Here is a 26,898-nt window from a genome sequence, read left to right as displayed (position 1 = left end):
TTCTGCTCTGGTGCCTGGAGTACCTCATGCCTTCCTGCTCTGACCTTGGTGGCTGCAGGGCTGTTTATCACTCCTCACCCTCCTAGCTGCTATTGCCCAGCAGTTTTTTTTTTTCCCTTTCTTAAGTATGCTCTCACAGAGGTGCAACCAACAGCAGCAGGTCCCTTTTGGAGCTGTCTGAAACTGGCATTTATCTAACACGAAGCAGCTTCTGTAGTCTTCTCACAGAGACCACCACTGCAGACCCTTGCTACCAAAACCTTGCCACATAAACCCAATACATTCCACTCCTTGCCTCCGTGAAGAGCATATTTAAGAACTATCACAATATACTCTTACATTGCAATCATTACAATCTTCACAAGGCTTTCTTCCCTCAAAATAAATAAATAAATAAAATAAAATAAAATAAAATAAAATAAAATAAAATAAAATAAAAAAATTCCCCACACCAAAATAAACATATCATCACAACACTGACAAAGAGGACAATTTACACACATTCCACCCCTCATCCCTTCACTATATTATTACAAAACATATTCCACACAATTACTACTTTCTTAAATGCTTCACAACTATTGCATTCTTAAACAATATCTAATCCATGTTTTACTCATGACCATAACTGGTGGGTGATCTTCCTGTCCTAATCTCAACCCTTGAACCCTTTCCATGGTATTTTCTCCCTCTTTTCCTTTGAGGAGGAGGACTGAGAGAGCAGTTGTGGAGTTCAGCTGTGTAGCAAGGTAAAAACCCCACACCCCTCCACTTGCTCTTGCTCTTTGTTCATTTCTCATATATCCAGTTGTTTCTAGGAACTTCAGGGAGTTTAAGCATGTTCATCTTTCAGCACCTTCTCTTATCATTCCTATAGCCAACTCTGTAATTGTGTTTGTATTTATCATTTCCAATCTATTTATGTCAAACATTGCTTGTGCAGCCATCCCTTGTGGAATGTGCACCTCATTGGAGGCAACTACTTGAATTTGACTCACAGTGGAGTAATTTATTTTTTTTTGTAATAAATGTATAAATCAACAAAAACCAAAAACAACAATCGTCCCCCCACACACAATAAAAATAAAACTATCCATTCTCTCCTCCCTCCTCCCCACTCCCCCTAACTTCTGTTTCTGTGTGTAGCCAGTTGTCTGAGGAAAGCAGATAGGACTTGGTGTAAAAGAGCTTTAACATCCTGCTGTAGCCTTTAGTGGAGAAGTCTCTTGTAATGAAAAGTTAAGTACGTGGGTGTATGTAGGACCTTATGGGACTGCTTTTCCTATTTATCTAGACCTCTTTAGGAGACACATTGGATCAATGTCAACTGGAGAATGGTGCTATCAATTCTTCTCACAACTCAAAAACAACAACAACAACAAAAACCAACAAAGCTTAATTATGGAAAATCCTTTTAAACAAGTGCCCATGGAAAATTTTGCATTTAATTACGCTCCTGAAACCTCACTAATTAACTGTGCAAGTCTTGAAGACTTGATGAAAATTGGTGAATTGTAATGAACCTCATGGTATATTTGGTGCTGAGTCCATGAACCTTAGGTAGCGAAAGGAGAATGAGGTTATGGAACGAACTGTTGGAAAAGATTTCAGAAGGAAATGTGGAAGTGTTCTGGAGTTCTAATGGGTCTCCATGTGGGCTATTACTGACAAAGCATCTCCATGGGCTTGTTAGAGCAGATAATGGGAGGCCACGATTACAGCTAGTCAAAGGCACTGTGCAAGTGACTCTGATGGTGAGTGAAGCCCTTGGTTTGTTTGATGAAGGAGCAAGTCCAAGTCCTGGCCCCTAGCTCCTGGGACAGGAGGTTCTGTCCCTCACACATGGCTCAGGGGTCTTCCTGGGCTGTGTGATGTGGGGTGTGCCGTGTTGTGTGAAGGACAATGATATACGACACCTCCTGGCTTCCCCACAGGATTTTAAGGAGGTAACAGTACACGAATGTCATGAGAATAACAGCTGTTCATAAACCTCAGTAGAAGAGACAACTGCCATAGCCACAGGTATGTGAACTACCTGAATATTCTTCTCAGACAGAGTCTTCTGTGAAGCTATTTTGGGATTGCAATAGCGGGCATCCTGCAAGCAGGAGCACCCAGCAAAAGCATAACATAATCTTATATTCCCAATTACCCAACACTTGATTCCTCCCCTGTTTCCTCACTGGCTGAGTACTGCAGGTTCACAAACTACTTGACGCTTATTACTATCCCATATATGTTGTTTTGTTTTGTTTTGTTTTGTTTTTGACAAACCATTAATTTCTCCTTTTTTTTTTTTTTCTTTTCTCATTCTTTTCTCTTGACTAGAGGGCCTGTGGTTTTTTGTTTTTACTGATTTCCCAACGCTTATCCTGTTTTTCTTATCTATCCTCCTAATTTTGGGACAGCAGGACCTTCCCGTTATCTTCTTAACATACTCCGCACTGCTATGCCACTGTCACACCTACAAAATCACTTTTGAATATGAAAAGTTAGTGGAATTTTCCACTGCAAAAACATATTCTACTGCAAAAACAAGTGGCTCTCAAGTGTCTTCCCCCTTGCAGGGTCCCCACAGGAAAATCCCCAGTACATGGCAGAGACTCTATGTCATGGCACCAGGAGGAGTGGTCTGTTTCCTGGACAGCAGCCAACCTCTTCTGGCATGTCCGAAGAAGCAATTTCCACCTCCACCACCTACTCTGGCACATTTATGACCAATGTTGGACCCCTGAAGAAAGGTAGTGAAAAACTGGTGCGACCGTGTTGAATGGGTTCGGGACAGGGATAGCCACAAAACAGGGGAAGATGAAGGGATTTAGGGCTGTTTGGCTGTAGAGGGAGAAGAGAGAGGGAAGGACCCAAGTGACATCTCCAACCTCCGACACAGGAAGATGTTTCCAGTTGGTGCAAAGCTGCTCGTGCTGTGGGACTTGCTATCCCTCACTCTCTGGGCTGGTTTGGGGTCCAAATCTCCTCCATGCCCTACTGCTGCCCCCTTGCCCATCTCCTGCCCTTACAAAAGACAGAAAGGCAGGGGACAGTCACCCCCACAATGTAGCTGATGTCTGGAAAAGAGCTGTGCTGGACCCTGCCTCTGAGTGATGTGCTACCAGGAAGGGCAGTCAGAACAACCCCAGTGCTCTCTGCCAGGGCACTGCAGGGTAAACCCTATTACAGACATTGCAGCGTAAACCCTATTACATGCTCACCTGACATCTCCCTGGGTCTTGCAGCCATGAGGGTTAACCCACTGAATTTTCCCCCAGTACTCACAGCCCTGGGCCAGCCTTCCACCACATCCTCCTGAATGACCGTAGTGCACCAGAACCACCCCAAAACCGCAGTGCAGACTCCATTGGCTGCTGATACGACTAGCACTGCTGGAACTGCCCAGGCAGAACAGCAACAGAAAGAAATGTGCAGCTGCGGCTCCTGCAGCCCTTTACGCTTCATGCTGCACCCACTTCTGAATACTTGGGGCTTCACCACTGGCAGCATGCAGTTCCCTTGCCTTCTTCTCTTCATCCTTCCTGGGATGTGGGCAGACCCAGAGGGTAAGTGGCACACTCCTATCTGCTCCGTTCTCTCTACTGTGGGTCTGTACAGGGGTGGCAGGGGGTGAGGCCCAGGGAGATGAAGGTGCATGGGGAGATTATACCCGTCACTTAGGTGCAGCATCCAAAGGTGCCCTATCTCTGCCCACCCCCTCTGCTCCCATGTCCAGCTCTGGACTCACTGCCCTGCACCATCCTGACCAGACCAGTGCTGATAGCTCCAGCACAAGGGCCAAGGACTCCCAGGCAGGCTTGGGGTGATGGAGTGTCCCCAAACGTGCCTTTTTCCTCCTGGCCGTTCATGGGCACAGGTGGGAGGGTATCTTTTCCCCTCGTGGCTCAACAGTCCTGCACTGGGCTCTAACCGCTTAAGCAGGTCCTGGGCACTGCCCTGAGCATGTGGGATCATTTCTTTTGCCATTGAAAGGTTGCTGGATCCTTTGCATGCTTCTGCTATGGTTAAAGCTTTCTTTTGCAGCCACAAGGAGCCTCCAGCTTTGTTCCAGCCTGCATTTTCCATGCTGAGATCAGGTACTCATTGCACTCCAGGCAGGGGGGCTCTTACTGCCCCAATCCAGGCTTTACTTTGTGCCATTAGTTCTCAGGGTTTCATTCAGCATGACAGGAGTCACTGTGTGAGTGTTGGACTTGCTCTCCTGCCTCCTGTCACGATCCAGTTTCCCATGAGTGCTGCCCAGCAGCCCCCCCCCACCACAAACCTAGGCAAAATTCTCCTCCCTCACTTCCCCCTTGAGAAGATTTCCTGCACTGTGAGCAGGTCTCTGCCGGACCTGGGTCCCCATGTGAACTGGTGGAACTGTTGTTCCCAGCCACAGACAAGAGCACCCCTGCTGTCCCCTCCACACAGCCAAGTGATAGCTCTCAGGTGGTCACATCAGGGTGGTGAAGGGGTAAAAAGGGAATTAGAGAAGAAGCCGAGAGAGAGGCTCATCAAGGCAGTGGAAGGAAATTGCAAATTAGTGAAAGCAGCTAGACAAGGGGATTTCCCCTGCCCTGCCCACCTTCCCCATCTCACTCTGCCCATCCCTGAGGACCCTGTGGGCCACTCCTCCTCCTGGGGCCTCCTGCCCTTCTCCTTCACCCTCGTGCTAATCAGCACAACCTTCTCTCCTCTGTCACCCCACAGGCTCTCAGAAACTCCACCTATTCCATAGCTGTACCTTCTACAATAGCAACTCGGTGGAACTTTCAGGCTGGGCCACTCTGGAGGACATCGTCTTTGCTGCCCTGCAGAACTACACCCGGGAAATCATTTACCTCCAACCATGGGTCTTCTCAGCCCTGCCCGCAGACGAGTGGGAAAACCTGCAAAATATGTTCAGGATCTATTTGTACAACTACATTCTGATACTGCAGAACAAAGCTGGGCTGTACCAGATTCCCTGTGAGTACTGGGTGATCCTCCTTTTCTTACTTAAATGGCAGGGGAGGTACCATGATTAGGCAGTGGTTTTCCCAGGGTGAGGCTCATCCCCTGCACTTTGGGTGTGCTAATCACTGGGATTTCCACAAATGAGGGAAACTCGATTGCATAATTTCTGGTAGTGGAGGAATGAGTTCACACTCTCTGCCCCCTAGCAGTGCTGCAGGGTTGAGGCAGAGTGGCTCAAAAGCTGTGCAGAGGAAAAGGATCTGGGGGTGCTGATTGATGCACCTCAACATGAGCCGGCAGTGTACCCAGGTGGCCAAGAAGGCCAACAGCATCCTGGCTTGTATAAGGAATAGCGTAGCCAGCAGGCCCAGGGGGGTGATCGTCCCTTTGTACTCTGCTTTGGGGAGGCCGCACCACAAGTGCTGTGTTCAGTTCTGGGCCCTTTCACAACAACAAAGCCATCGAGGCACTGGAGAGTGTCCAGAGAAGGGTTACAAAGCTGGTGAAGGGTCTGGAGCACAAGTCATATGGGAACTGGGATTATTTAGTGTGGAGAAGAAGAGGCTCAGGGGAGAGCTTATTGCTCTCTACAACTGCTGAAAAGGAAGGTTTGGGGAGCTGGGGGTGGGCCTCTTCTCACAAGTAACTAGCGATAGGACCAGAGGGAATGGCCTCAAGTTGCTCCAGGGGAGGGTCAATTGGGAAACGAGGAGACATTTCTTCTCGGAAAGAGCAGTCAGGCATTGGAGACGGGTTGCCCAGGGTAGTGGTGGAGTCACCATCGCTGGGGTTGCTTAAGAAAAGCCTGGTTGTTGTACTTAGGGATATGATTTAGTGGATAATATTGGTGGTTGGGGGATGGATGGACCAGATGATCTTGGAGGTCTTTTCCAATCTTAATGATTCTGTGATTCTATGATTCTGTAAGTTTGCTGATGTTATAAATGAGGTCTCAATTCAATCTGAATTTTGTAATATTTATAAAACAAATATTTCTAAAAGGTATAAAAGGCAAGTAAACAGCACTGGGTGTGCGTGGAGTGTACGCTCCACCAACACGCACACACGAACATCAAACATTCTAAATATACAGAACATTGCTTAACATACGAAACCCGAGTATGCCTATACATGCGTACAATCAGGAAAGGTAACAAGCAATCCTTTAAGTACCATGACTTAACGGTGTCCATTTTCCATTCTTTGTCTTGATTACAAACAAGTCGCCATTTTCCACTCCTTTTCAACAATAAGTCCTGCTTTAAGTTGTCAAGCAACTCAGCCTTTGGGCTTTATGTGTCCCGTTCTTCCCAGATCACAGAAAAGCATATCCATCTTATATCCAGCATATCCATTGAGCAAGTTTGCTGATGACACCAAACTTGGAGGAGTTGTGGACTTGAATGAGGGTGGAAAGGCCTTGCAGAGGGATCTGGATAGGTTGGAGAGCTGGGCGATCACCAGCCGCATGAAGTTCAATAAGAGCAAGTGCCGGGTCCTGCACCTGGGACGGGGAAACCCTGGCTGCACGTACAGACTGGGCGATGAGACGCTGGAGAGCAGCCTAGAAGAGAGGGATCTGGGGGTCGTGGTAGACAGCAAGTTGAATATGAGCCAGCAGTGTGCCCTGGCAGCCAGGAGGGCCAACCGTGTCCTGGGGTGCATCAAGCATGGCATCGCTAGTAGGTCAAGGGAGGTGATTGTCCTGCTCTACTCTGCGCTGGTGCGGCCTCACCTCGAGTACTGTGTGCAGTTCTGGGCACCACAGTATAAAAAGGACATGAAACTGTTGGAAAGTGTCCAGAGGAGGGCTATGAAGATGGTGAAAGGCCTGGAGGGGAAGACGTACGAAGAACGGCTGAGGTCACTGGGCCTGTTCAGCCTGGAGAAGAGGAGGCTGAGGGGAGACCTCATCACAGTCTACAACTTCCTCGTAAGGGGGTGTCGAGAGGCAGGAGACCTTTTCTCCATTAACACCAGTGACAGGACCCGCGGGAACGGGGTTAAGCTGAGGCAGGGGAAATTTAGGCTTGACATCAGCAGGGGGTTCTTCACAGAGAGGGTGGTTGCACACTGGAACAGGCTCCCCAGGGAAGTGGTCACTGCACTGAGCCTGTCTGATTTTAAGAAGAGATTGGACTGTGCACTTAGTCACATGGTCTGAACTTTTGGGTAGACCTGTGCGGTGTCAAGAGTTGGACTTGATGATCCTTAAGGGTCCCTTCCAACTCAGGATATTCTATGATTCTATGATCTCCTTTTGAAGGCCAAGAGGCCTGGGTCAAGAGGCACGTCCAGATCAGCAGGGGGTGTAACAGCAAAGGCCTGAGATGGCTGTAGCAGCAGAGGGGCCGATGGCATAGCAGTCGGATCAGTAAAGGAGCCCGCAGCTCCCTCACTATCTGGCAAACCACACGTTTCTGACTGTGGTCCCACAGGGCTCTTTAAGGCCTCAGGGACTGCTCGCCAGGTGCCAAGCAATCCCACTGCAACCTTGTCATTTTCAGTTGCAGTCCCACACCTTGACATTAATTTGGTTCCATATTTCAGGCTCATAAAGTGTCCGATTGTTAACAAGGAGAAAAAGCTGTAAGGTTACCAGGACGTATGATTCCCCATAATGTGCAACTGCTTATCAGCGAGGGGCAGTTGGGTCCGCTTCTCTCAGCTTGAGCTTCTTCCCAGCTCCAGTGTGCCCATTTCTAGTGACTTTCTGCATGAGCTCCTCTGAGCGATTTGCTGAGTCTGGCCGAACCTATCTTCATGAGGCGATCAGTGTGCCTGTTCCCGTCCTGGTCTCCATTCCGCCAGCCTGTTCCTCCTCACGTCTTTTTCCTGCTTCTTTATTGATGACATAACTTCATTACATCATGTTGCCTTTTTCTTCTTGAGGGCAGGCTCCCCTCTTATACCCTTCTCCACAGCAGTTCTTTTCAAAACAACTTTTCATTGGTCAAACAACTTTGCATAGAACAGCAACAGCAAACACCCAGAAACTTCCATGCCTTAACGGCCGGAGAACAAGAAACTGGAGACTGCATGGAGTCTCCTGAATCACCCTTCTTTACTCCTTCTAAACTCTTTTATATTCCTGATGGCCTCGTCGTTAAGAGTCTAATGTTATCTCAACCATGGGGCTTTCCAAACCCCATGGCCACATTCCCAAATCTCCCCCTTCTTTATTAATATCAACCATTTTCTTGACACGAATTACCACTCCATATGTAACACTGAGGACAGGCACAAAGCTGTGAGTAGGAGCTCAGAGCCGCTGTCAGTCGCTTCCCTAACCAAGGGCTAGCAGGAGAGCAGGAGATAGGCCCTATCTTGGGGCAATGAGCCCCCTGAACCACCTGTCCTGCACCAGGATGTCCTGGTCCCTAACATAACCTTTAGAATCAGAGAATCAAAGAATCAGAAAATCCACAGTGGAAGTGGTAGTTGGAAGGCATCCACAAGCATCACTGAGTCCATCTTTGGCTGTGTCTCCACTTATGCCCTTATGCCAGGCCGCGTATTCTTCTCTGGTCACCCCAAATCCCACTAGCGAAGTCCTCCAAGGCTGTGGAGTACAAGGTCAACCCTCTCTGTTCTCCTTTGTGGGATGGGAAACAGAGCAAGTGCCTGGCTCTGCACGCCATTCCAATGCTGGTGTCCTATGGGCAGGGTGCAAGGCAGAGTGGCACCACCCCTGTTACCACAGCCACACGCCTGCACCCCATGTCCTGTCATGCTCCCAAGGTGGTGGTTCCCCCTTTGCTGTGCTCCTGACCCAGCTGCAGGAACAAGTGGCTTGAGGAGAACGGGCTCCAGGGCTCACAGGCAGGTTTCTCATTCAGAGCAGTTCCACCCAGCACAATGAGCAGTGACATGCGGGAATAATTTGGGGTGCAGAGGGAAGGGGGAAAGGCCTGTGCTCAAAGAAGGGAATGCTGAACTGCCATTTCAAGCTCTGGCTCCAGCTCAAGATGCACTCCTGATACCCACCCCCTCCTCCAGACCCTTTTGTGTTCCAGTGCAGGATGGGCTGTGAACTGCACCCCAATGGCTCCTCCACAAAATTCTACCATCTTGCCTACAATGCTCACAACTTCCTCAGCTTTGATGTGGACAGCAGCCACTGGAAGAGGTGGCAGGAGAGTGAGCTGGCGGTGAATGTTGAGAGGGAGCTCAACAGCTACATTGGTTTTTGCGCAACACTGCAGTACCTCCTCAACTTCACCTGCATTGACCACATGAAGAGATTCATTGAATACGGCAGGGCGGCTCTGGAGAGACAAGGTGAGAACACCCAGACCCCAGCATGGCCCACTTCAAAGCTTCTCCACTGGGGCTCCCCTTACTCCTTCACTCTTGCCCCCCAGAGCCACCTGTGGCCACTGTCTTTGCCCACAAGCGCGACCCAGCTCAGCTCCTGCTAGTCTGTCGTGTCACTGGCTTCTACCCGCGACCCATCAGTGTGGCCTGGTTGCGGGATGGCCAGGAGGTGCCGCCGGGCCCAGGACTCAACACCAGCACCATCCTGCCCAATGCTGACCTCACCTACCAGCTCCGCAGCACCCTCGTCGTAGCCCCCGGCGATGGGCACACTTATGCTTGCCGCGTGCGCCACTGCAGCCTGGGCACCCGCAGCCTCCTCATCCCCTGGGGTAAGTACCACCCACAGTGATGGGGTGTAGGCAGTGACCCAGAGCCCAGTACAGGAGACGGTGAGCCCAGCTCCAACAGCAACTCTGGCCGTGGCCATCTGTGCACTTGCAGCCCCACTGTCTCTTTTCTCCTTCAGGCAGCTCCAAGGTGGCCCTTGGCATTGGTGTTGCTGTTGTGGTGCTGCTCACTGTGGCTGCAGCCTTCATTGGGATCGTCTGGTACTACAGGCACAGGTGAGATCTCCTTGCCAGCCATGCTGCTTGGGGAAGGGGTTGAGAACTCTCAACTGGCCCTGCTCACTGCCATCTCTCCTGCAGGCGCTGAGAGCATGGGATGCACCAGCCCCAGGGATACTCAGAGGCCATGCCAATCCCCTCAACTTCCTGGTAATAAACTGCTATTTTAAACCCTCGAGCCTGCAGTATCCCACTATGTGCTGTGACAAATACCAAGGAACACTTGGCACCACACAGCTCTGTCCCACCCTGGGTGGGCCAGGCAGAGACCTGGGGCAGTGCAGGGCCCACACTCCTCACCACTGGGAGAAATGAAGGGAAGCCTCCTGAGACCGACAGTGAGTACCCGGCCCTATGCCCCTGTCCCGGGGGGCACCAGGCTCCCCATAAAGTGGCAGGACTCCGTCAACACCAACCCAAGACAGAGGAGCAATGCCAGCATAGGGGGGCGGGTATCGCCTCCCCCTACCCCAACCCCTTCAGGAGCACATCAGCACCTCTGAACCAGGGCTTGGTCCCTGGGATCCAGGAACGTTGACAAATACGTTTGGTCCAGCACCCAGAAAGAGCCCAGACGTAAGGCTAGACAGTGGGATCAAGGTTCGCCTACCCAGTGGGATGTTCCAGTCAGAATCAATCTCCATGGTTTAGTCCCAGGGCAACAGTGGATGAAGAGGTCTATGCCACACGATGTGGGGAGTTCCAGGCACAAGTGGCAGTAGAGGACACGCCTGCCAGGGACAGAAAACATGGCCCATGACCAGGCAGGATGCCAACACACACTGGGGGCTGGCAAACAAAAGTTGGATAACTCAAGGTGATGGGGGGGGTTAACCCCAGCTGATGGGGAGGGTTGATGCTGCAAAATGGTCCCTTCATATCCCAAAGCACCCCTCTCCTGTCACCCTTCCCCATGTGTTCCCACCCTGTCCTGTGTCTCCAGTCTTGCCCCTGTGCCCCTTCTTCAACCTAGTGCTCCTATGCCATACCTGCCCCTTTTCCCTACCCCCAGTGTCCTTTTTCCTGCGCTGCACATTCCCAGCCCTGGCCATTTTCTCATCCCACAGTGTCCCTTTGCTGTCTCCCACATGACCCTAGGCTGTCCCTGCAGCTCCTTTCCTCTCCCCCTTGTCCTTTCTGCTGTGTACCCATGGCTTCACCCCATGGCACAAGGCTGAAATGGCCCTTGGACTCACCCGCCCCAGCACTGACAAAAATGAGAATAGAATAAAACCATTAGACTATTTATTATTCTCGTGAACATACAAAAGGAAGTAAGGAAACACAAGTAACTGGGTATGAGCGTGCTGCGATCCAGCCCACCCTGTAGCACAGCCACCTAGTCCCCTGGGGTTCAGGGGCTGTTTTAGGGGTGACTACTATCCTGGGAGAATGGAAATGCCTCAAGGCAATGGTGGTGCCAGGGTCGATGCTGCCCTACAGAGCCCTGCTCTGTCCTGCACTCATCCCTGCTTGGAGCCAGCATGGGGAGCCAGGGGGTTGGCACCCGTCGTGGTTTTACCCTGATGGGCAGCTGAACTCCACCACAACTGTTTTCTCACTCCTCCGCCTCAAAGAAAAAAAAAAAAAAAAAAAGAAAAAAAAAAAAAAAAGGAAGAAAATACAATGGAAAAGGTTCAAGGGTGACATAAGGACAAGGAGATCACCCACGAATTATTGTCACAGGTAAAACAAACTTGGCAATAACATCGTTTATTGCCCAAAAGCAAACTAAAAACACCTTCCGTCCCCATCTAGCCTCTTCGACATCATCCCCCCAAGCAGGGCATGGGGGCTGCAATCAGTCTGCAGTGAGAGAGGGACCTAAGAGAATCTTAGTAGACAGGATGCTGACGAATGAATACCTAGATTATTGTATTAAAAATAGATGTTGCTTAATGTCTTTGCTTACTACTGTGCAAATTAAGCAAAACAAGAAGTCTTGGGGCCCCTCACAGAGGGTGGTTCCTGACAAAAACAGGGAACCTGTCTCAAGAACCGTCTGAGACCAACCCTGTGGTTTGGACGAGAGCCAAGGAGCAGCTGAGTCTGCACAAAGGCAGGAGGTCAACTAGAGGTGATGAAGAGTTATCGGCCTTCATCCCGACGATCCCCGGCAACCACCACCAGGAGGAAATGCGCAAGTGCAGATGGGAGGAGTTTGTGGAAATGCCTTCTTGGAACTAATTTTAATATGAAGTAGGTATAGGTCACGCATATGTATAGGAGCATTGGGGAACTTCATGCATATGTAACTTGACTGCATATAACCAAGGCAAGTTGCCGTGTTGTGGTGTGCACGACTTTTCTGGGACTTCCCCCCATGCTGTCCAGGCTGAATAAACATACCTACTTTACAAGCTGACTCCGCATGTCAGTAACACTTCATTTCCACTGCCCCTTCACAGTTATGCCCCTGCTCCAGTGTGGGGTCTCTCTTCTTTTCTCTTGACTAGAGGGCCCATGGTTTTTTGTTTTTACTGATTTCCCACTGCTTATCCTGTTTTTCTTAGCTAATTTTGAGACAGCAGGACCTTCCCATTATCTTCTTAACATACTTCCCACTGCTATGCCACTGTCACACCTACACAATCACTTTTGAATATGAAAAGTTAGTGGAATTTTCTACTGCAAAAACACATTCTACTGCAAAAAAAACATAACTTTGATGTTCAGTTCTCCTGTCCTCTTTTCTTACTACTATTTTGTTTTGTAGCTCTTCACATCTCCCACTCTTTAGTTTTTAGAACAGTAGGGTTCAATATTTTTCTTCAGATGTCATGAGAAATGATAGAAACACAATGCCATTATTGCTAGAATGCTAAAAATATGTTGTTGGAGCCAATCCCATTCAGGCAACCAAGAGGTCAATTTTTGCAAATGTCTCTATATTCCCCAGAAAGTGTCATCTTGGACCATCTCATATAAGATCTTGGTATTCTTCAGGTGCCTTGCCTGCAGGAGTCAGATCACACATCGAGCAGTCACAGATCGAGCAGTGCTGCTTTGCCAGGGGCTTGGAGCACTTTATCCCCTCAATGCATCTGTGCATGACTTGCGGTGGTGGGCACCTTTCATCCCACCCGCAGCTTGCCCTGGGCAAGAGCTACAGCTTGCAAAGACTGCACCATTCATAACCTGGGGGAAGCTGCTCTGAAGTTGGGACTGTGAGCGATTAATGACAAAGTGGCAAGAACCTTACAGAGCACTCTAAGAGACCTGAAATTCCCTTGGCAAGCTTTACAAAACTCCACTCCCGACAGGACTCTGCACTTATGCTCCTTCCCAACCCTTTCCCTCCCCTAATTCTTACCATAAGCTTGGACTAAATTTGCACCGTCAGTGTCCCTCCCCAGATTTCCCCCCTGACTGCACCCCGGGGTGCCCCCAGCCCCAGGTGTCCCCTTGTGTCTCTTCCCCCCCAGCATGCCCTGTGACACAGAACCTTCCAGAGTGGCCCCACACGGCCACCCCTGCCCTCGCTCAGCTCTGCCTCGCACCTGCCCTGGCTGTGAGCAGCTTCCAGCCCTGTCCGACACCAGCCCGGAGCCGCCCCCATTGGCACCCCCTGCACTGCCCCAGAACCAGGCCCCTCAGCAATCCCAAAGCCATGGCCACCCCCAAGTTTGCCGACCTGCCCGGCATCGTGCGTGCGGGGCTGGGCCTTGGGGTGTCCGCAGGGGGTCAGGGGAGAGAACGTGGGGCCTGTGGGGAGGTTGGGGATGTCAGGGTCAGATGGGGGAGCTGGGGGGATTGGGGTTGGTTTTGGGTGCCTGGGGGGATCTGAGGCAGCAGGGCAGTAAGTGGGGTGTTTGGGGAGATGGGGGGTAGTCGGGGCTGTCTGGGGTGGGGTCGACAGACAGGCGTGTCAGGGCATTGGGACTTGCAGGGGGGTCAGGGCGGCTGCAGGTGTGGGGGTGCCTGTAGGGTACCTGAGCACAGGGGGTGTGAGGGGCATGGGGGTAGGAAGAGGGGGCTTGGGGACATTGGAGGTGTCTGGAAGAGCTGAGGATTCTTTGGGGAGATAAGGTGAGTGTGGGCAGGGAACTGCCGGGGGTGGGGTGTGTGGGGGGCAGAGGCACCATCTGAAGATGTCTGGGGCAGTTTGGGGGTGCTTGATGAGAAACAGCAAATAGCTGAGCCTGTTTGTGTCCTAGGCCTGGAATGAACCAGAGGTCTATGAGACCAGTGACACACCCAAGGGCGACCAGGCCGAGTTTGAGTTGGTAAGGCTCTGCTGGGGCCCCATGTGTGGTAGGGGTGAGCAAGGGTGTCGGTGCCCCCATCCTGCAGGCATCTCGCTCAGCGAGATCATCTCTGGGACAGGGGTCGGCTCCTGTCCCTGCACATGTCCCTGCAGTGACACATCCCCAACATGGTCTGTTGGCCCTGTCTCAGCCTGACATTGCTGCAGGGCAGCAAGGAGCAAGGGCAAGACTCATGCTGGGTGGGTGTCCTTGCCCCTGTCCCCTGGCTCCGTGTCCTGCGTAATGCAGTGCCATGTCCCAGTGGCACTGCTGGGACTGCTTTCTCTCTCCTCTCCTCCTAACTTTGCTCTGACTTTCTCACCTCTGGGGAACGCAAGTAGCTGGTAAGAGCCTGTGTGTCAGCCACTGCTCTGCTCAGTGGCACTTGCCGTCTCCCCACAGCTGGACAGCCCCCCCAGCCATGCTGGAGAGCTGCCCCTGCTACCCTCACCCCTTCTTCTCCATTTGTGCTGTGCCGGAGCTCCCTGAGAGTGTTTCAGGTCAGGCACAGGGGCCAGAGAGGGGAGCAGGCAGGGTGTCCTTGGGGCACCTCCTGCAGAGCCCTGCTGTGTCAGAGGGTGAGAAGCACCCCAAGTTGCTGTCTGCACGTGCCCCTCGAGGGGACATGTCCAAGCTAGGCTGCAGGGAAAGCCGTGGAGAAGTCTTGGAGGGGTTGAAGTCCTCTCACAAGTTGCAAGCACCCCAAAGCCCGTGGATGATGGAAGCCACCCTGAAACACAGCTGTGGGACTGGGGTCACCCCGACCACACATAACACGTGTGGCAGCAGATTGCCTGTTACTGGTTGTGGGGCTCCCAGAACCGCCAAAGGATGTTGTGCCTCAGTGTGCCCTGGCCCTGCTGCCAGGCCCTTGTGGGATTTTTCCTGTTGGCCAGGCCAGGCCAGGGGTCTGATGTGCATGAGCCATGCCCTGGGAAATGGTGCATCCTGGAGAGCCCCTGCTGCCCAAGCAGAGCCTTTGCTGGGTCTGACTGTTGCACCTGCCCCTGTGTACCTGTTGCAACCTGAGGGTTGCCCTGGGGGTTTGTGCATCATCCTGGGCAGTTGGAGAGGATGGGGCCGCCGTCAGCCCCATTTCCACCCATCTGGTCCCCAGCACTGGCCCTCAAAGGCTGCCAGGGCTACAGAGAGCAGAGAGATGGCAGCCCTGCACACAAACCCTTGAGTCTTCCTTTGTCTTTAGTGCTGTGTCCTGTGTGCAGGAGGAGCTTACCAGCACCAGTGTGGAGCACTTTGTCATCAACCCCAATGCTGCCTTTGAGAAGTTCAAGGACAAGCGCCTGGGCACCAAGGGAGTGGGTGAGCCAAGGGGACTGGGGAAGGGTGAGCTGTGGTCCCTGGGTTACTGAGATGGACCCAGGGATGGCATAGACTCCCCAGATATTTTGGGGTGACCCTCTGCTCTTGTCTTCCAGATTTCTCCGACAGCACAAGCAAGACCAGCACAACAGGCTACAAGTCTGGAGAGTATGAAAACGTGAGTCCAACATGTGCAGAGATGTCCCTTTAGTGTGAACTACCCTACTGCATTGGTCCCTTGTCCCTCCTCAACACACGGTTACATCCCTGCCCAGCACCACAGCTCTCCCACAGCCACAAGTTTACTTGCCTGTCTGTGAAGGCACAGCTACTACCAAAGGGTTTTGGGTACTGGTGTCCCAGCACCTGCAGGGACCTGCAGGCAGGCCATCCTTGGGGGCTGACACAGCCGCCTGTCCTACCCCTGCACAGAGTGCATTGAAGGAGTCGGAGGCTGAGGAGGAGCTGATGCCCGTGGCCTTGGCCAGGCAGGTGGAAGGCCTGAAGCAGCAGCTGGTCTCCAGCCACATGGAGAAGCTACTGGGCCCTGCTGCAGCCATAGACTTTACGGACCTCGAAGGCACGCTGGCCAAGTAAGTGTGGTCCCGAGGCCTCACGCCTTCAGCTTGGGAAGTGGGGGGCAGCAGGGGAGGATGCCAGCAACCCCGTGAGGCAGTACCAGAGCAGCACGCTCACCTCTTCCCCTTGCACAGGCGCCTGTTGCAGCAGCTGGAGGAGGTGAAGTTCAAGAAGGCAGTGTCAGGGGAGAGACCCGTCAAGGCTCCAGCTCCCACTGGAGACATGCTCACCTTTGAGCTGTACTGGAGGCCAGAGCAGGACCAGTTCTCCCAGGCTGTTAGTGTGAGTGTGTGGAGGGGGAGTCACAGAGTTTGACCCCAAAATGGCCTGTCCTGCCCTCTCAGCCCTTATTTCCCCCCCAGATTACAGAGCTGGAGAAGCGTTTGGCACAGCTGGAGGTGATGGTACGGTACGAGCCTGACAGCCAGGTAAGGGACAGGTGCTCCAGCCCTGCCACTCTCCTGCTCTCCATCCTGCCCCACTGATGTGATTTTCCTCCCCACAGAACCCACTGTTGGTTGGGCTGAAGGGCACCAGCCTTGTGGTAAGTCCTAGAATCCTAGAATAGCCTGAGTTGTGCTGCTCAACCACCACCCCGGTGAAGAACTTATGTCCTAATACCCAACCTGAACTTCTGCTGGTGCAGCTTTAAGCTGTTCCCTCACGCCCAGTCACCAGAGAAAAGAGATCAGCACCTCCCTCACCGCTTTACACACTGAGGGTGTTGTAGACAGCAAAGAGGTCACCCCTCAGGTTGCTCTTCTCAAAGCTGAACAAACCAAGAACAGACCAAGCTGCTCATCCTAAGTTGTGCCCTCTAGCTCTTCCCCCATCTTTGTTGAACACCTCTTTTGGGACCCATTCTAGTATTTTTTATCTCCTTCTCATACTGGGGAGCCCCAGACTGCACAAAGTACTCAAGGTGAGGCCACATCAGCGTTGAGTGGAGTGGGACTGTCATGTCTTTTGACCAGTTAGCTCTGCTGTGCTGAATGTGCACCAGGGTATGGCTGGCCATGGTGAGGGTGGCATGGTGGGACACCTTTCCCCACCACTGCACATGGCACTGGGGCAGCCATGGGGCACTGCCTGCCCCCCCTCACCTTGTTCTCCATCCCCAGGAGACCGTGCAGATCCTCCAAGCCAAAGTGAACATCCTGGACATGGCTGTGCTGGACCAAGTGGAGGCCAGGCTGCAGGTTAGAGGGCTCAGAGAGAGGGAGGCTGGGGGGGGAGTCCTGCAGCCCCCAGCCAGCAATAGTCCCGCCAGCCCCACAGAGGGTGGCACAGGGCCATGGGAGACCCAGGGGAGGGCACCAGCAAAGGCTATGAAATTGGGGTGGGGGACACTGCTGGATTTGGGGTCTCACATCTGCTTCTCCCTCTGCAGAGCGTTCTGCAGAAGATCATTGAAAACACCAAGCACAAGGCAATCATGCTAGATCCTGAAACCCAGAGCAAAGTAAGAGGAGCAGGGAGGGCCCCTCAAAGCAACGCCAGCGTGGGGGGCTTTTATGGAATCCCCCTGCAGACTGTGCTTACACCCTCCTTTCTTGCTTTCCACCCCTTGCCCCAGATACACCAGGTCCATGAGATGCTGCAGCGCTGGGACCCTGTGGTCAGCAGTCTGCCTGATGTGGTACAGCGACTGCTGACCCTCAGGGACCTGCATGAGGAAGGTGAGGGGCTGGGGGGGATGCTGGGGACAGTGGTGTGGCATGACAAAGAACATGCTGGGAGGGGGGGTGGTGCAGTCCCCAGCAGCACTGAGCTTTTACCTTCCTCCCAGCTACGTGGTTCATGCAGGCCCTGGTATACTGGGTGACCATGCAGCAGGAGATGGTTGTTGATCTCAGGAGCAAGGCCTTGCTGCTGGTGGAGGTGAGTCCCACCGGCATGCACTGGAGAAGGAGTGGGTCCCATCCTGCCTCTCCCACTCATCCCCTGCCCCTCTCACTCCCCTGCAGGTCCAGAAGATGTTAAAGGAAAATCTGGCCATTGTAAGGGACAATTTTTCATCTCTAAAAGCCCACATCAAGCAGCTGCAGCAGTGAGAGAAACCCAGAGTCTCTTTGGGCATTGCTGCAACCTCTAACTCCACAACCCCCTTGGAATCTTTCCCAACCTGGAAGGCTTTTTTTCGACCCCATGGAAAGTGTGTCCATGTCGGCATCTGCTTTGGTCTGTGGCACATCAGCAATGCCCAGATGCAACATTTCAAATGCATATTTTATTGCATTCATAATGACTCCCCGCCTCCAGTTCCCCTCTGACTGTGCACCCCAGGTACCCCCAGCCCCTTATGTCCCTTCATGTCCCCCAACCCTTCCAGCCTCCCCACCCCGAGAATGCCTTGTGGTGCAGAACCATGCAGAGCAGCCCCATCCACCCAGCCTGGCCAAGACTTGGCTTTTCCTTGTGCCTGTGCACCAACCCCGAGCCCTAGCCCTAGCCCCTTGATCCCAGAGCCCCCACACCAAGGCTCACCTCAAGCCCCGGATCTGGAGCTGACCCTGGGCCCACAGCTAACTCTGAGCCGCACCCCAAGCCCCAAACCCAAACCTGAGCCTACACATTTGTATATTAAACAGTTGCAAAGCTAATTCTCCAGATACTGCTTTTTTACCCCTAATTAGGAGATTTGAGTCAAGTGCTCTAGAAATGATGATGGGTACATGTAGAAATATCACAGCTTACACAACAGTATGCTTAAATTTAAAGACAGACTCTATGAACCCAAATAGAAAAAAAATAGGACAATATATTTATCTGTACAGAAATAAAAAAAATCAGGTAATAAAATTTGTTTGAATACACAGCAAACATTTCTGCCCCAACAGTAAGATAACACTTCTAGACAGTGTCTGAACAGTGGAGGAGAAAGTACAGATTTAATACCACAAATCCTCTCCGTCTCTGTTATTGTGTGGGTCTTCACCTACTAAAGGAGCATCAGTACCCGAGATAAATGACCTGTCAGGAATACGTGGGGATGATGAAGTTGGCGGCACTGAGTTTCTTGCACTCCCCTTGCTTCCTATACAAAGGGAGCAAAGAGGACTCTAATAATGAAGGGATTCCAGTTTTCACCACTGTTTTTTTTTTTTTTAAAAAAAGTAAAAAAAAAAAAACATGAAGCATCTTTCATTCCATCATTGCTCTAAACTGCTGCGTATATTTATACAGCTCATCATTTTGATCCTGAAGTTCCCTCATTGCATCTGCATTTGGATATCATATTGCAGCATTTTTGGTAGCAAGAGCCAGCTTCTTCAAGTGGCTGCAAAACTGGCTGCTGACAGTTTTGATGTCATTCTGAGCATCTCTTTCTTGAGTTTCCTGGCAGAGAGAATCCACTATCTTCTGTCCCACCATGATGATCAATTTGCTGTGGAATATGAAGACCAGGTGGCCGGTTATTGTTCAGACTATTATTAAATATCGCAATTGTATTCTGAAGTGCACCAAAACACAGCCTACAATGTTCTGGAAGAGCTATTTTCTTCTCAGGCTCTTGCTTGCTTTGAATTATTCTTTTCTGAATATGCCAAAACCTAGAAAAGGGATATAAAAATTAATAGAGTCAGTTTGGCATCACACTGGTTGTTTCTCTATTTGTTCTACCCTGTATCCTTTGCATGTTTCTTCACTTACAAGGACTTCTTTTAGTTAACAGGCTCCAAATTGCCTCACCCCAGATTTGTTTTGGAATCATTCTTCTTTCTACAAAGTATTGCACTTCATAACACCGTTTTCTCCCAATTACCTTTTCCCTAAACAGATTTCACTGAACACAGTTTTAGTAGTAGACAGATAGCACACAAAGTACTGTAGTTAAATATCAATCCTTTATAAAGTCTGGACTCCAAGCTCTTGGGCAAAACAGACTTGATTTTTTAATGGTACTGACTTCATGAGGGTTATGAATGATTAATACTATAATGGGAATCAATCTTTATACCAGTGTATTATAAGATATTTTGGAATATAACCTTTCACAGCCTTATCCCAAATGATATGCACAGGCAAAGAGATAAAGAGCAATATGACTTTTTGTCCCCAAAGCAGAGAAAACAATTCCACGAGGTAATGATGAGGCATAGGAGCCGCTCAAGCTCGTAGCACAGCTGGAAAAAACATGCAGGACATCTGGCACAAAAGGGACTCTTTCTGGGGGAGCAGCTGATTTTTGTAAGTCTCTTTGTGAGCACCACTCAATCTTCATTGTTGTGTTTTCCTGGGTCCCTTTTGTTCAGTTAGGGAGGGTTTGTCTGGCATTTGCATGGACACATAGGTACAAATGCTGCTTCTCTCTGCCTCTCCCTGTGTTCCAGCCCTGTTCATCCAGCATTTGGAAGTGGCATTTTACAAGCAAGCGAGCGCTGAGTTTTTAACAAGGCAGGCACACTGCTCAGAAAGCGAACAAAGGGGCCCCTATTGGAAACTTTAAAAATGTTTAAACAAAGGCTTCTCTTGAAAACTTTTAACCCCTAGTACCAACCTCAAGGGAAATACTACCTCATGAGCAAGCGGAGCACAAACATCTTCTGTGACCACAGAGTGCCTACAACAGGCTGCCTTGCTGGCCACATCTTTTCTGTTCACTACCACCACCACCACGAGCAACACCCACACCCATCTTGTACTAATCCCATCAAATTTATTTAATTATTCATGAAAAAAACAACAACAAAAAACACAGAGTTAGAACTTCCAAAAAAAAAAAAAAAAAAAAAAGAACAGCAGCTTTTCCCAGTTAGATGCAGCAGTCCCATCTGCTTTGATGGGAAGTGCCATTTTACTACAAACTCGAAGATCTCTTGCACACCCTCCAGATGGGAATTTGTATTTCAGACAAGGCCAGATTTAGCCCAGTAGTTAACTCTGCTCTTTGTATTGCCAAGTCCTGGTGGCAAATATCAGGGCTGAGATCCGAGAGGAGATTACATGCACAATTTTTGCCTGTACCAGATGCCAATCTAATGATATTCCCCAAACAGATTGCAAGAACCTGCTTGTGAAATACACTTTCTACTTGCTGTTGAGAGCCTACAGGCTGACTGCCTGTGACTGATCACTCCTGTTCTCAGAAAAAAATAAAAGACAGGGAAAAGCTTTGTTATTGCTACCAAGAGATGCTACAAAGAGTCCCACAGGGAGGACTTCGCAGTAACTGTATGCAATCTAGCCTTGGTGGAGGCAGAAATCCCATGGGATTAAGTAGAAGAGGTAAAAACTTGTGAACAGAGGGCTCCTCTTTTGGAGCCCTCTCCCACCTGCCCCAGTCCCATGAGCAGCAGAGCCCCGTTTCCTTGCTCCCCACTCACACCAGATGGGTGCTCCCAGGACCAAGACAGACTGGGCAGCTCCCTACTCTGCAGCAACAGCCGTCCTCACACCTTCTGGCCAAACGGGGGGAAAAAATTCCCAAGAGGCTACCCACCACTGCACCATGTTACCTGCAGAGCCCTGCTCGGCTGCAAGTTGGCACAGACCTGATGAACACAGAACAGTGATTTCCCAGACAAGTTTTCCCACATAATTGCTTGCAGCAAATATGCCCAAAGCTATTTTTTCCCGTGCAATGCTCAGAGTTCTAAGCCAAAGGTGGGTGATTGCTTATGCAAACATGTTTATGGGTATGCACAAACAGAGCTATGAGCATGCACAGCCCCAATTTTCCAGTCATGCAGAAGCGGTGCAGAACAAATTTAGGACACACTTTTCAGCTTATCTTTTGTCAAGATCTAGCTCTCCTATTGCTTGGTGTGCTTCGCCCAAGTGTAAAAGACCTTATTATTCTCTGCTAAAAGAGATCCTTGCTTGTATAAGCGAGAAACAACCCCAGAGCTAGGCAAAAGGTGAGCAGAGCATGCAGATTGCAAACTGCGCCATCCCTGTGGCAGGGAAGAGCCTCCATCCTCCCCGCAGGTACCGAGAGCAGAGCAGGGGCCCCTCTCCACAGCAGGGTGCTGTGACCCCAGTACCCACACCCCGCACCCCAAAAAAACAGCCGGGACAGCAAGCAGTGGCACCACAGAAAGGAAAAAGCATATAGGTGGGGAAGCTCAGCAAGTGCACTTTTGGGGGAAACCCCTAAAATCAGTGATAATCAGGGGAACAGTGACACCTTCCCGAGGGGGCACAGCGCTCCCTAACCCCCCAGCCCAGGAGTACCCCCCCCAACTTCCACCCCCCTGTGGGGTCGGGGCTCCCCTTTACCCCATCCCTTTTTCCCCTCCCCGCAGGTGCCGTGGAGCCCCTCACTCACCCGTACCGGCCTCGGAGCCGCTCCCCGCCTCGGTACTGACTCAGATACGCCGGGAACGGCATTTAACGGGGCGGGGGGAGGCGGGGCGAGCCGAGCCACCCACCCCCAAAACACAAAAATCCCGGCGCTGGCGGCCGGGGGCGAGCGGGAGCCGCGCAGGTGGGAGCGGCGGCGCCGGGGGCAGTGCGGGGGGCAACACGGCGGGGTCCAGCAAACATCTGCAGTAACTCAAGGCACATGGGGAAAGGGAAGACAGGAGGGCTGGGGGCCTCGAGGGTGCCGTGACAGGGCTCACCTCTGTCCCCAAAAGCCAGTCACGGGCTGCATCTATCCGGGGCTCTGCATTTCCCAGCAGGTCCCACAAGTGGAAAGGGGCAGCTTTGTAGCTCCCGGGTGAGCCTCTTCCCCAAGCATACGCTCCATGTATGGGTGGAGGAGCTGGTAGCATCGCCAGAGCTGTTTATTTGCAAAACCCCCAATTAACACAAACTGTCTCGGACAGGCGCCAGCCACCCGGTTGTGAAATCTCGCTCACGAGCAAGTCAGCAGCACCCGCTTCTGCTGGATGGCTCAGGGACCCCGCACGCACGGGAACACGCGTGGATCGTCCCCACAGGCCCTGGTGGAGCTGCTCCAGCATCTCCTGTGCTCCTGAGCCACGTTATGGATTATCTGAATTATGTATTCAGGCTTTTCCCCATCCCCAATGCAGCCATAAATGCGGGTTTTAAAGGAAGAATGAAAAAACTTTCAGATCACCCCATGAGCTGGGAACTTACAAAAAGCATCACGTTTTTAGGGATACACAGAATAATTTACACCATGGGTGGCTGTGGTGGTGTGCGAGCGTCCTCGGGTGGTGGCAAGATCCAAAGGCAATGGGAAATCACAGCAGCGCCCTGGTCCTGCTTCAGTATGGTGATAGGCACTTTATATACATTTCAATATGCACATACATTTATACAAATATATGTGTATATAAACAGGTCCTGGAGGTGACAGCACCTTCAAAAATATCAAGAAGAAAACAAACTCTTGGCTTTCTCCCCCGAAACAATGTCCTACAGAGTATCAAGAGTGGCTGCTGCCACCTAGCGAGCCGGCACACGGGGCACTGCTGGGGTCCCCGGGCAGGGCTGCGCGCTGGCTCCGAGGGATTGCTGATTTTTTTTTTTAAACACGGACTTACTGCATTTTGCCCCAAACCACGCAGCAGATTCGTGGAGTTGTGTTGTTTGTTTGTTTTTGTTTTGTTTTGTTTTGTTTTTCCAAATAATGCCCCGAGGGGGGAGGAAGGGAGCACAGCACAGAGCCCGGCTAATGGCAAGCCAGGGCTGGCTGCGGCACTGAGCTCCCCACTCCCTGTGGCCCCACATTGCTGCAGGATCCGGCCCTGCACCCCACAAGGACTGCCCTGCCCTGCCCCACACCGCACCCACTGCTCGGGGAGCAGAGGATGGCCGTGGTGCCCCGGGAATCTTCATCTCCTGCTCACCCAGCTCACACCCAGCCCACCGACACCGCTCCCTGCGCCGAGGTGGCCGGAGGGCTGGCTTGCTCAGAGGGCAGTAGGTGATTTTGCAGCCTGTAGGAAGGCTGGAAAAAAATGGGTTTAAAGACGATTTTGCATCTCTCAGAGCTGAAGGGGTGGGCAGAGAGGGGAGGCTTGCCAGCGGAGGCTGTAGGAGGGAGGCTGGCCGGTGCCAGCAGGGCTCGGTGCAGATGGGCTCGCTGCCAGCCCTGGTTGTGATCCAGCGAGGTGTTTATGTTGGCAGGGGCAGCCCAGGGCAGGTCCCACTGCTGTCACAGCTCTGTCACCTCCCGTCTGGAAGACCCAGGGGGTGGCGGCGCTGCCAGCTCTCCCCCAGAGGACAGTGGGGCAACGGAAAGCATCTCCTGGGACCCCACATCAGGAGGGGCTGCAGCAGCCAGTGCTGGAGATACTGGGAACGTGGGGTCACCACCACCAGAGCAGCTGCCCCTGCATCCCCTGCCACACTGTTTGGTGTAAATCTCACCTCAGGAGGATGAGGATGTGGGGATGCAACTCTGCCCATCAGCTGGGGGAAAGGTACAGAGAAAATCACCTTTCTTGGAAGTTTTGTGCTCCTGACACCCAGGGCTGGCGTGGTGAATGAACAGACCTCAGCCAAAGCTGAACCAAGGGGCTGGTCCCTGCACCACAAGCCCAAACCCTGCCTCCCTGCCAAGTCCCTGTGCTGGTCCCAGCCCTACCCTGCAGACCCCAGCAAGGTCCCCTCACCCCAGCAGCCCCCCAGGGCACCCCCAGCCCCAGGCAGGGGAGCCGCATGTATGGGGCCATAAGTTTGTGCAGTCCCAGCAAACCTGTGCTGACTTTATCCTTTTTTCTGGCAGAACTATAAATAACCCAGCTGGGCAGCAGGATGCAGAACGATGCCAGGGCCAAAATAAGCTAAACCGGGCTGCTGAGGATTGCAATTACCTGCTCGAGAGACTCCGAGCGCATCGGGAATGGCCCAGGCACGTGGCACCACTGGCCAGGCTCAGAAAAACAAACACAAGCTGCAATAAGGACAGGGTGGGCTGGAGACATCCATGGGTGCCCACATCACCCTCGGTGCCTGGTGGGGGTGTTGTTAACCCCATCCCAAATGGGCCTTTTGGAGACCACCACACTCCTGTGCCAGCAGCTCCAGGTACTCAGCCTTGTCCACGCAGCCAAAAGCCTTGTGGAAAATCAGGGTTTGGGTTGTTTCTTCTCCCCTAAAATGAGAAAACAAACAAACAAACAAACAAACAAACAAAAAACAGGTTTGGTTTTAAACGAGCTCCCTCCTGGCAAGCTCCATACTCCCTGCAGTGTGGGGAAGGACCAAGTCCAGGAGCTGGCAGCATCCTGATGGGACACGGGACAGGACCAGGGCCACCACGTCCACAGCTGGGTCCTGGTGGCTGTAGGGGGGTGCTCGGGATGAGCAGAGCCGTGCTGTGGGGCTGGATGTGGCTCCCAAAATCAGCCCCATGCCGCTGCATGACCAAGGGAGCCAGGCTGGCGGGGCAGGATGGAGCGAGCTGGCAAACTGCTTTAATCCCCGTCTCAGAAGAAACACCCTGGTGGTTTTCTCAGGGTTCACTGGGAAAGGAAAGTGGGTTTTTAGAGAGTTTATATAAACAACCGGGCTTGAAAAACGCAGAGCTAATTTCCATGCACTGTTGCTGTAATTATGCGTGCAAACCAGCAGACAATTACAGAGCGGGTAGGCTCAGCGCTGGGAAAGAAATCACGGGGTGCAGCTCCTGCCTGGGAGCCCGCGAGGACTCAAGGAAGGAGCTGTGTGGTGCTGGGCTGGGACCCCACCAGGGTGTGGGACTGGGGACTGAAATCTGAAATTGGACTTGTCTCTGGCCCTGCTTTATTCTGGGGAGCTGCAGGGGGCACAGCGCCAGGCAGACATCGGTGCCCCTCACCCCTGTGTCAGGGCTGGCCTCCAGAGCCCACCCCAGCTGGTTCCTGCAAAGGGGCCGGGGGTCTGGGTGGGTGCTGGGCTCTGCAGGGTGGTGCTGGAGGAGGAGCAGCAGCAGCAACTGGAGGGCTTCAACCCACAGGGATGCGTCCTTGCTCCCTGCAACCAGGACAAGGGCTGGCACAGCAAGGACAGCTGGGCAGCGGGATTTCAGGGTGTGGGCTGAGCGGGAGACAAAGACCAAAAAAATAAAAATAAAAAGACAGAGAGAATTAATTTCTACAGCTTTGATGTGTGAATGCAGCTCAGTCAAATGCAAATTTGCTCCCAGAGAGGGACCTGGCCCTGGGAAGCCCTGGGGAGCTGGGCTGGGGGCCAGCGGAGGTGCCCAACTGCAGCAACCCCAAGGAGCCAGGCAGCTTCTGCTCCCCGTGGGGAGGGCTCCAGCCCCTGTGTCCAGGGCAGAGAGGAGGTGCTGGGCTTGTACCTTCACCCCAGGCACCTGGGCACTAATAGCAGATGAATTTCCCCCCCCAAAAAATGCCTCCCGCATACCTCAGCATCCATCTATGCTGCTGCTCTGCTTCGCTGTGTGCTGTTGGTGACCACAAGCAGCGGGGCCCAGCCTGGGGGCTATGGGCTCTGAGGCTGAAGGCAAAGGATGGGCAACACCAGAACCACCCCCCTTGGGGTTTTACAGACCTGCACATTCAGCTTCTGGCAGGGCATGGGGGTGGCCGTGAGCTGCCATCACCTACAGGGCACCCGGATCCTCACCTCCCGGACCGCACAGGGCTGATGTCAGGAGCACGGCGCCACGAGGGACTTGTGGCAGCTCCTGTGCATGGGACGGGGCAGAAGAAAAGGGGCTTTATTAAACCTGCTGCAGGTCATAGCAACACCTCCACCAAAAGGCAGGCTCAGGGCAGAGAGGCAGGAAGAGGAATTCGTTCTTTGCTTTCTGCCCTGGGGCTGCGCAGACCCGAAAGGAGCCAACCCGCCTGCAGAGCCGGGGATGTGCCCAGGGTTTGTCCCCATGCCACCACCCAGTGTCACCGTCCCTTTGCCGATGTGCGGGGCCATCCACCTGGTCACCGTCCCCTCGCAGCCCGCTGAGAGCTGGCACACGTGTGTGCGTGCGTGCACGCAGCCCCCAGGGCTGTGCCGGAGGGAGCGGGCAGGGCTGAAGGGCTCTTTGT

General features: G+C 52.3%; 2 protein-coding genes across 2 annotated transcripts; both read left to right on the top strand.

The window, feature by feature from the left end:
- Nucleotides 1-3,431: 3,431 nt before the first annotated feature.
- LOC311215651 (antigen-presenting glycoprotein CD1d-like) lies at nucleotides 3,432-12,023 on the top strand (the record flags this gene model as incomplete). The annotated part of the gene is made up of 7 exons (XM_084296927.1): nucleotides 3,432-3,557; nucleotides 4,705-4,962; nucleotides 8,950-9,231; nucleotides 9,315-9,603; nucleotides 9,741-9,833; nucleotides 11,595-11,647; nucleotides 11,818-12,023. Exons 1-7 carry the CDS (start codon nucleotides 3,455-3,457, stop codon nucleotides 12,021-12,023), a joined length of 1,284 nt encoding a protein of 427 aa, XP_084153053.1. The 5' UTR covers nucleotides 3,432-3,454.
- Nucleotides 12,024-13,446: 1,423 nt separating this feature from the next.
- On the top strand, nucleotides 13,447-18,036 carry LOC311215650 (dynactin subunit 2-like; the record flags this gene model as incomplete). Its single annotated transcript, XM_084296926.1, has 13 exons — nucleotides 13,447-13,482; nucleotides 13,994-14,062; nucleotides 15,307-15,403; nucleotides 15,520-15,581; nucleotides 15,836-15,996; nucleotides 16,117-16,264; nucleotides 16,345-16,410; nucleotides 16,488-16,526; nucleotides 17,104-17,181; nucleotides 17,373-17,444; nucleotides 17,559-17,661; nucleotides 17,772-17,863; nucleotides 17,950-18,036. 13 exons carry the CDS (start codon nucleotides 13,447-13,449, stop codon nucleotides 18,034-18,036), a joined length of 1,110 nt encoding a protein of 369 aa, XP_084153052.1.
- Nucleotides 18,037-26,898: the final 8,862 nt, after the last annotated feature.

This window comes from Netta rufina (genome assembly GCF_964035555.1).
Source record: "Netta rufina genome assembly, chromosome: 16".
In the NCBI taxonomy this organism is placed as follows: domain Eukaryota; kingdom Metazoa; phylum Chordata; class Aves; order Anseriformes; family Anatidae; genus Netta; species Netta rufina.
The sequence above is the reverse complement of the archived record's forward strand: the minus strand, read 5'-3'. Positions and strand labels throughout refer to the sequence as shown.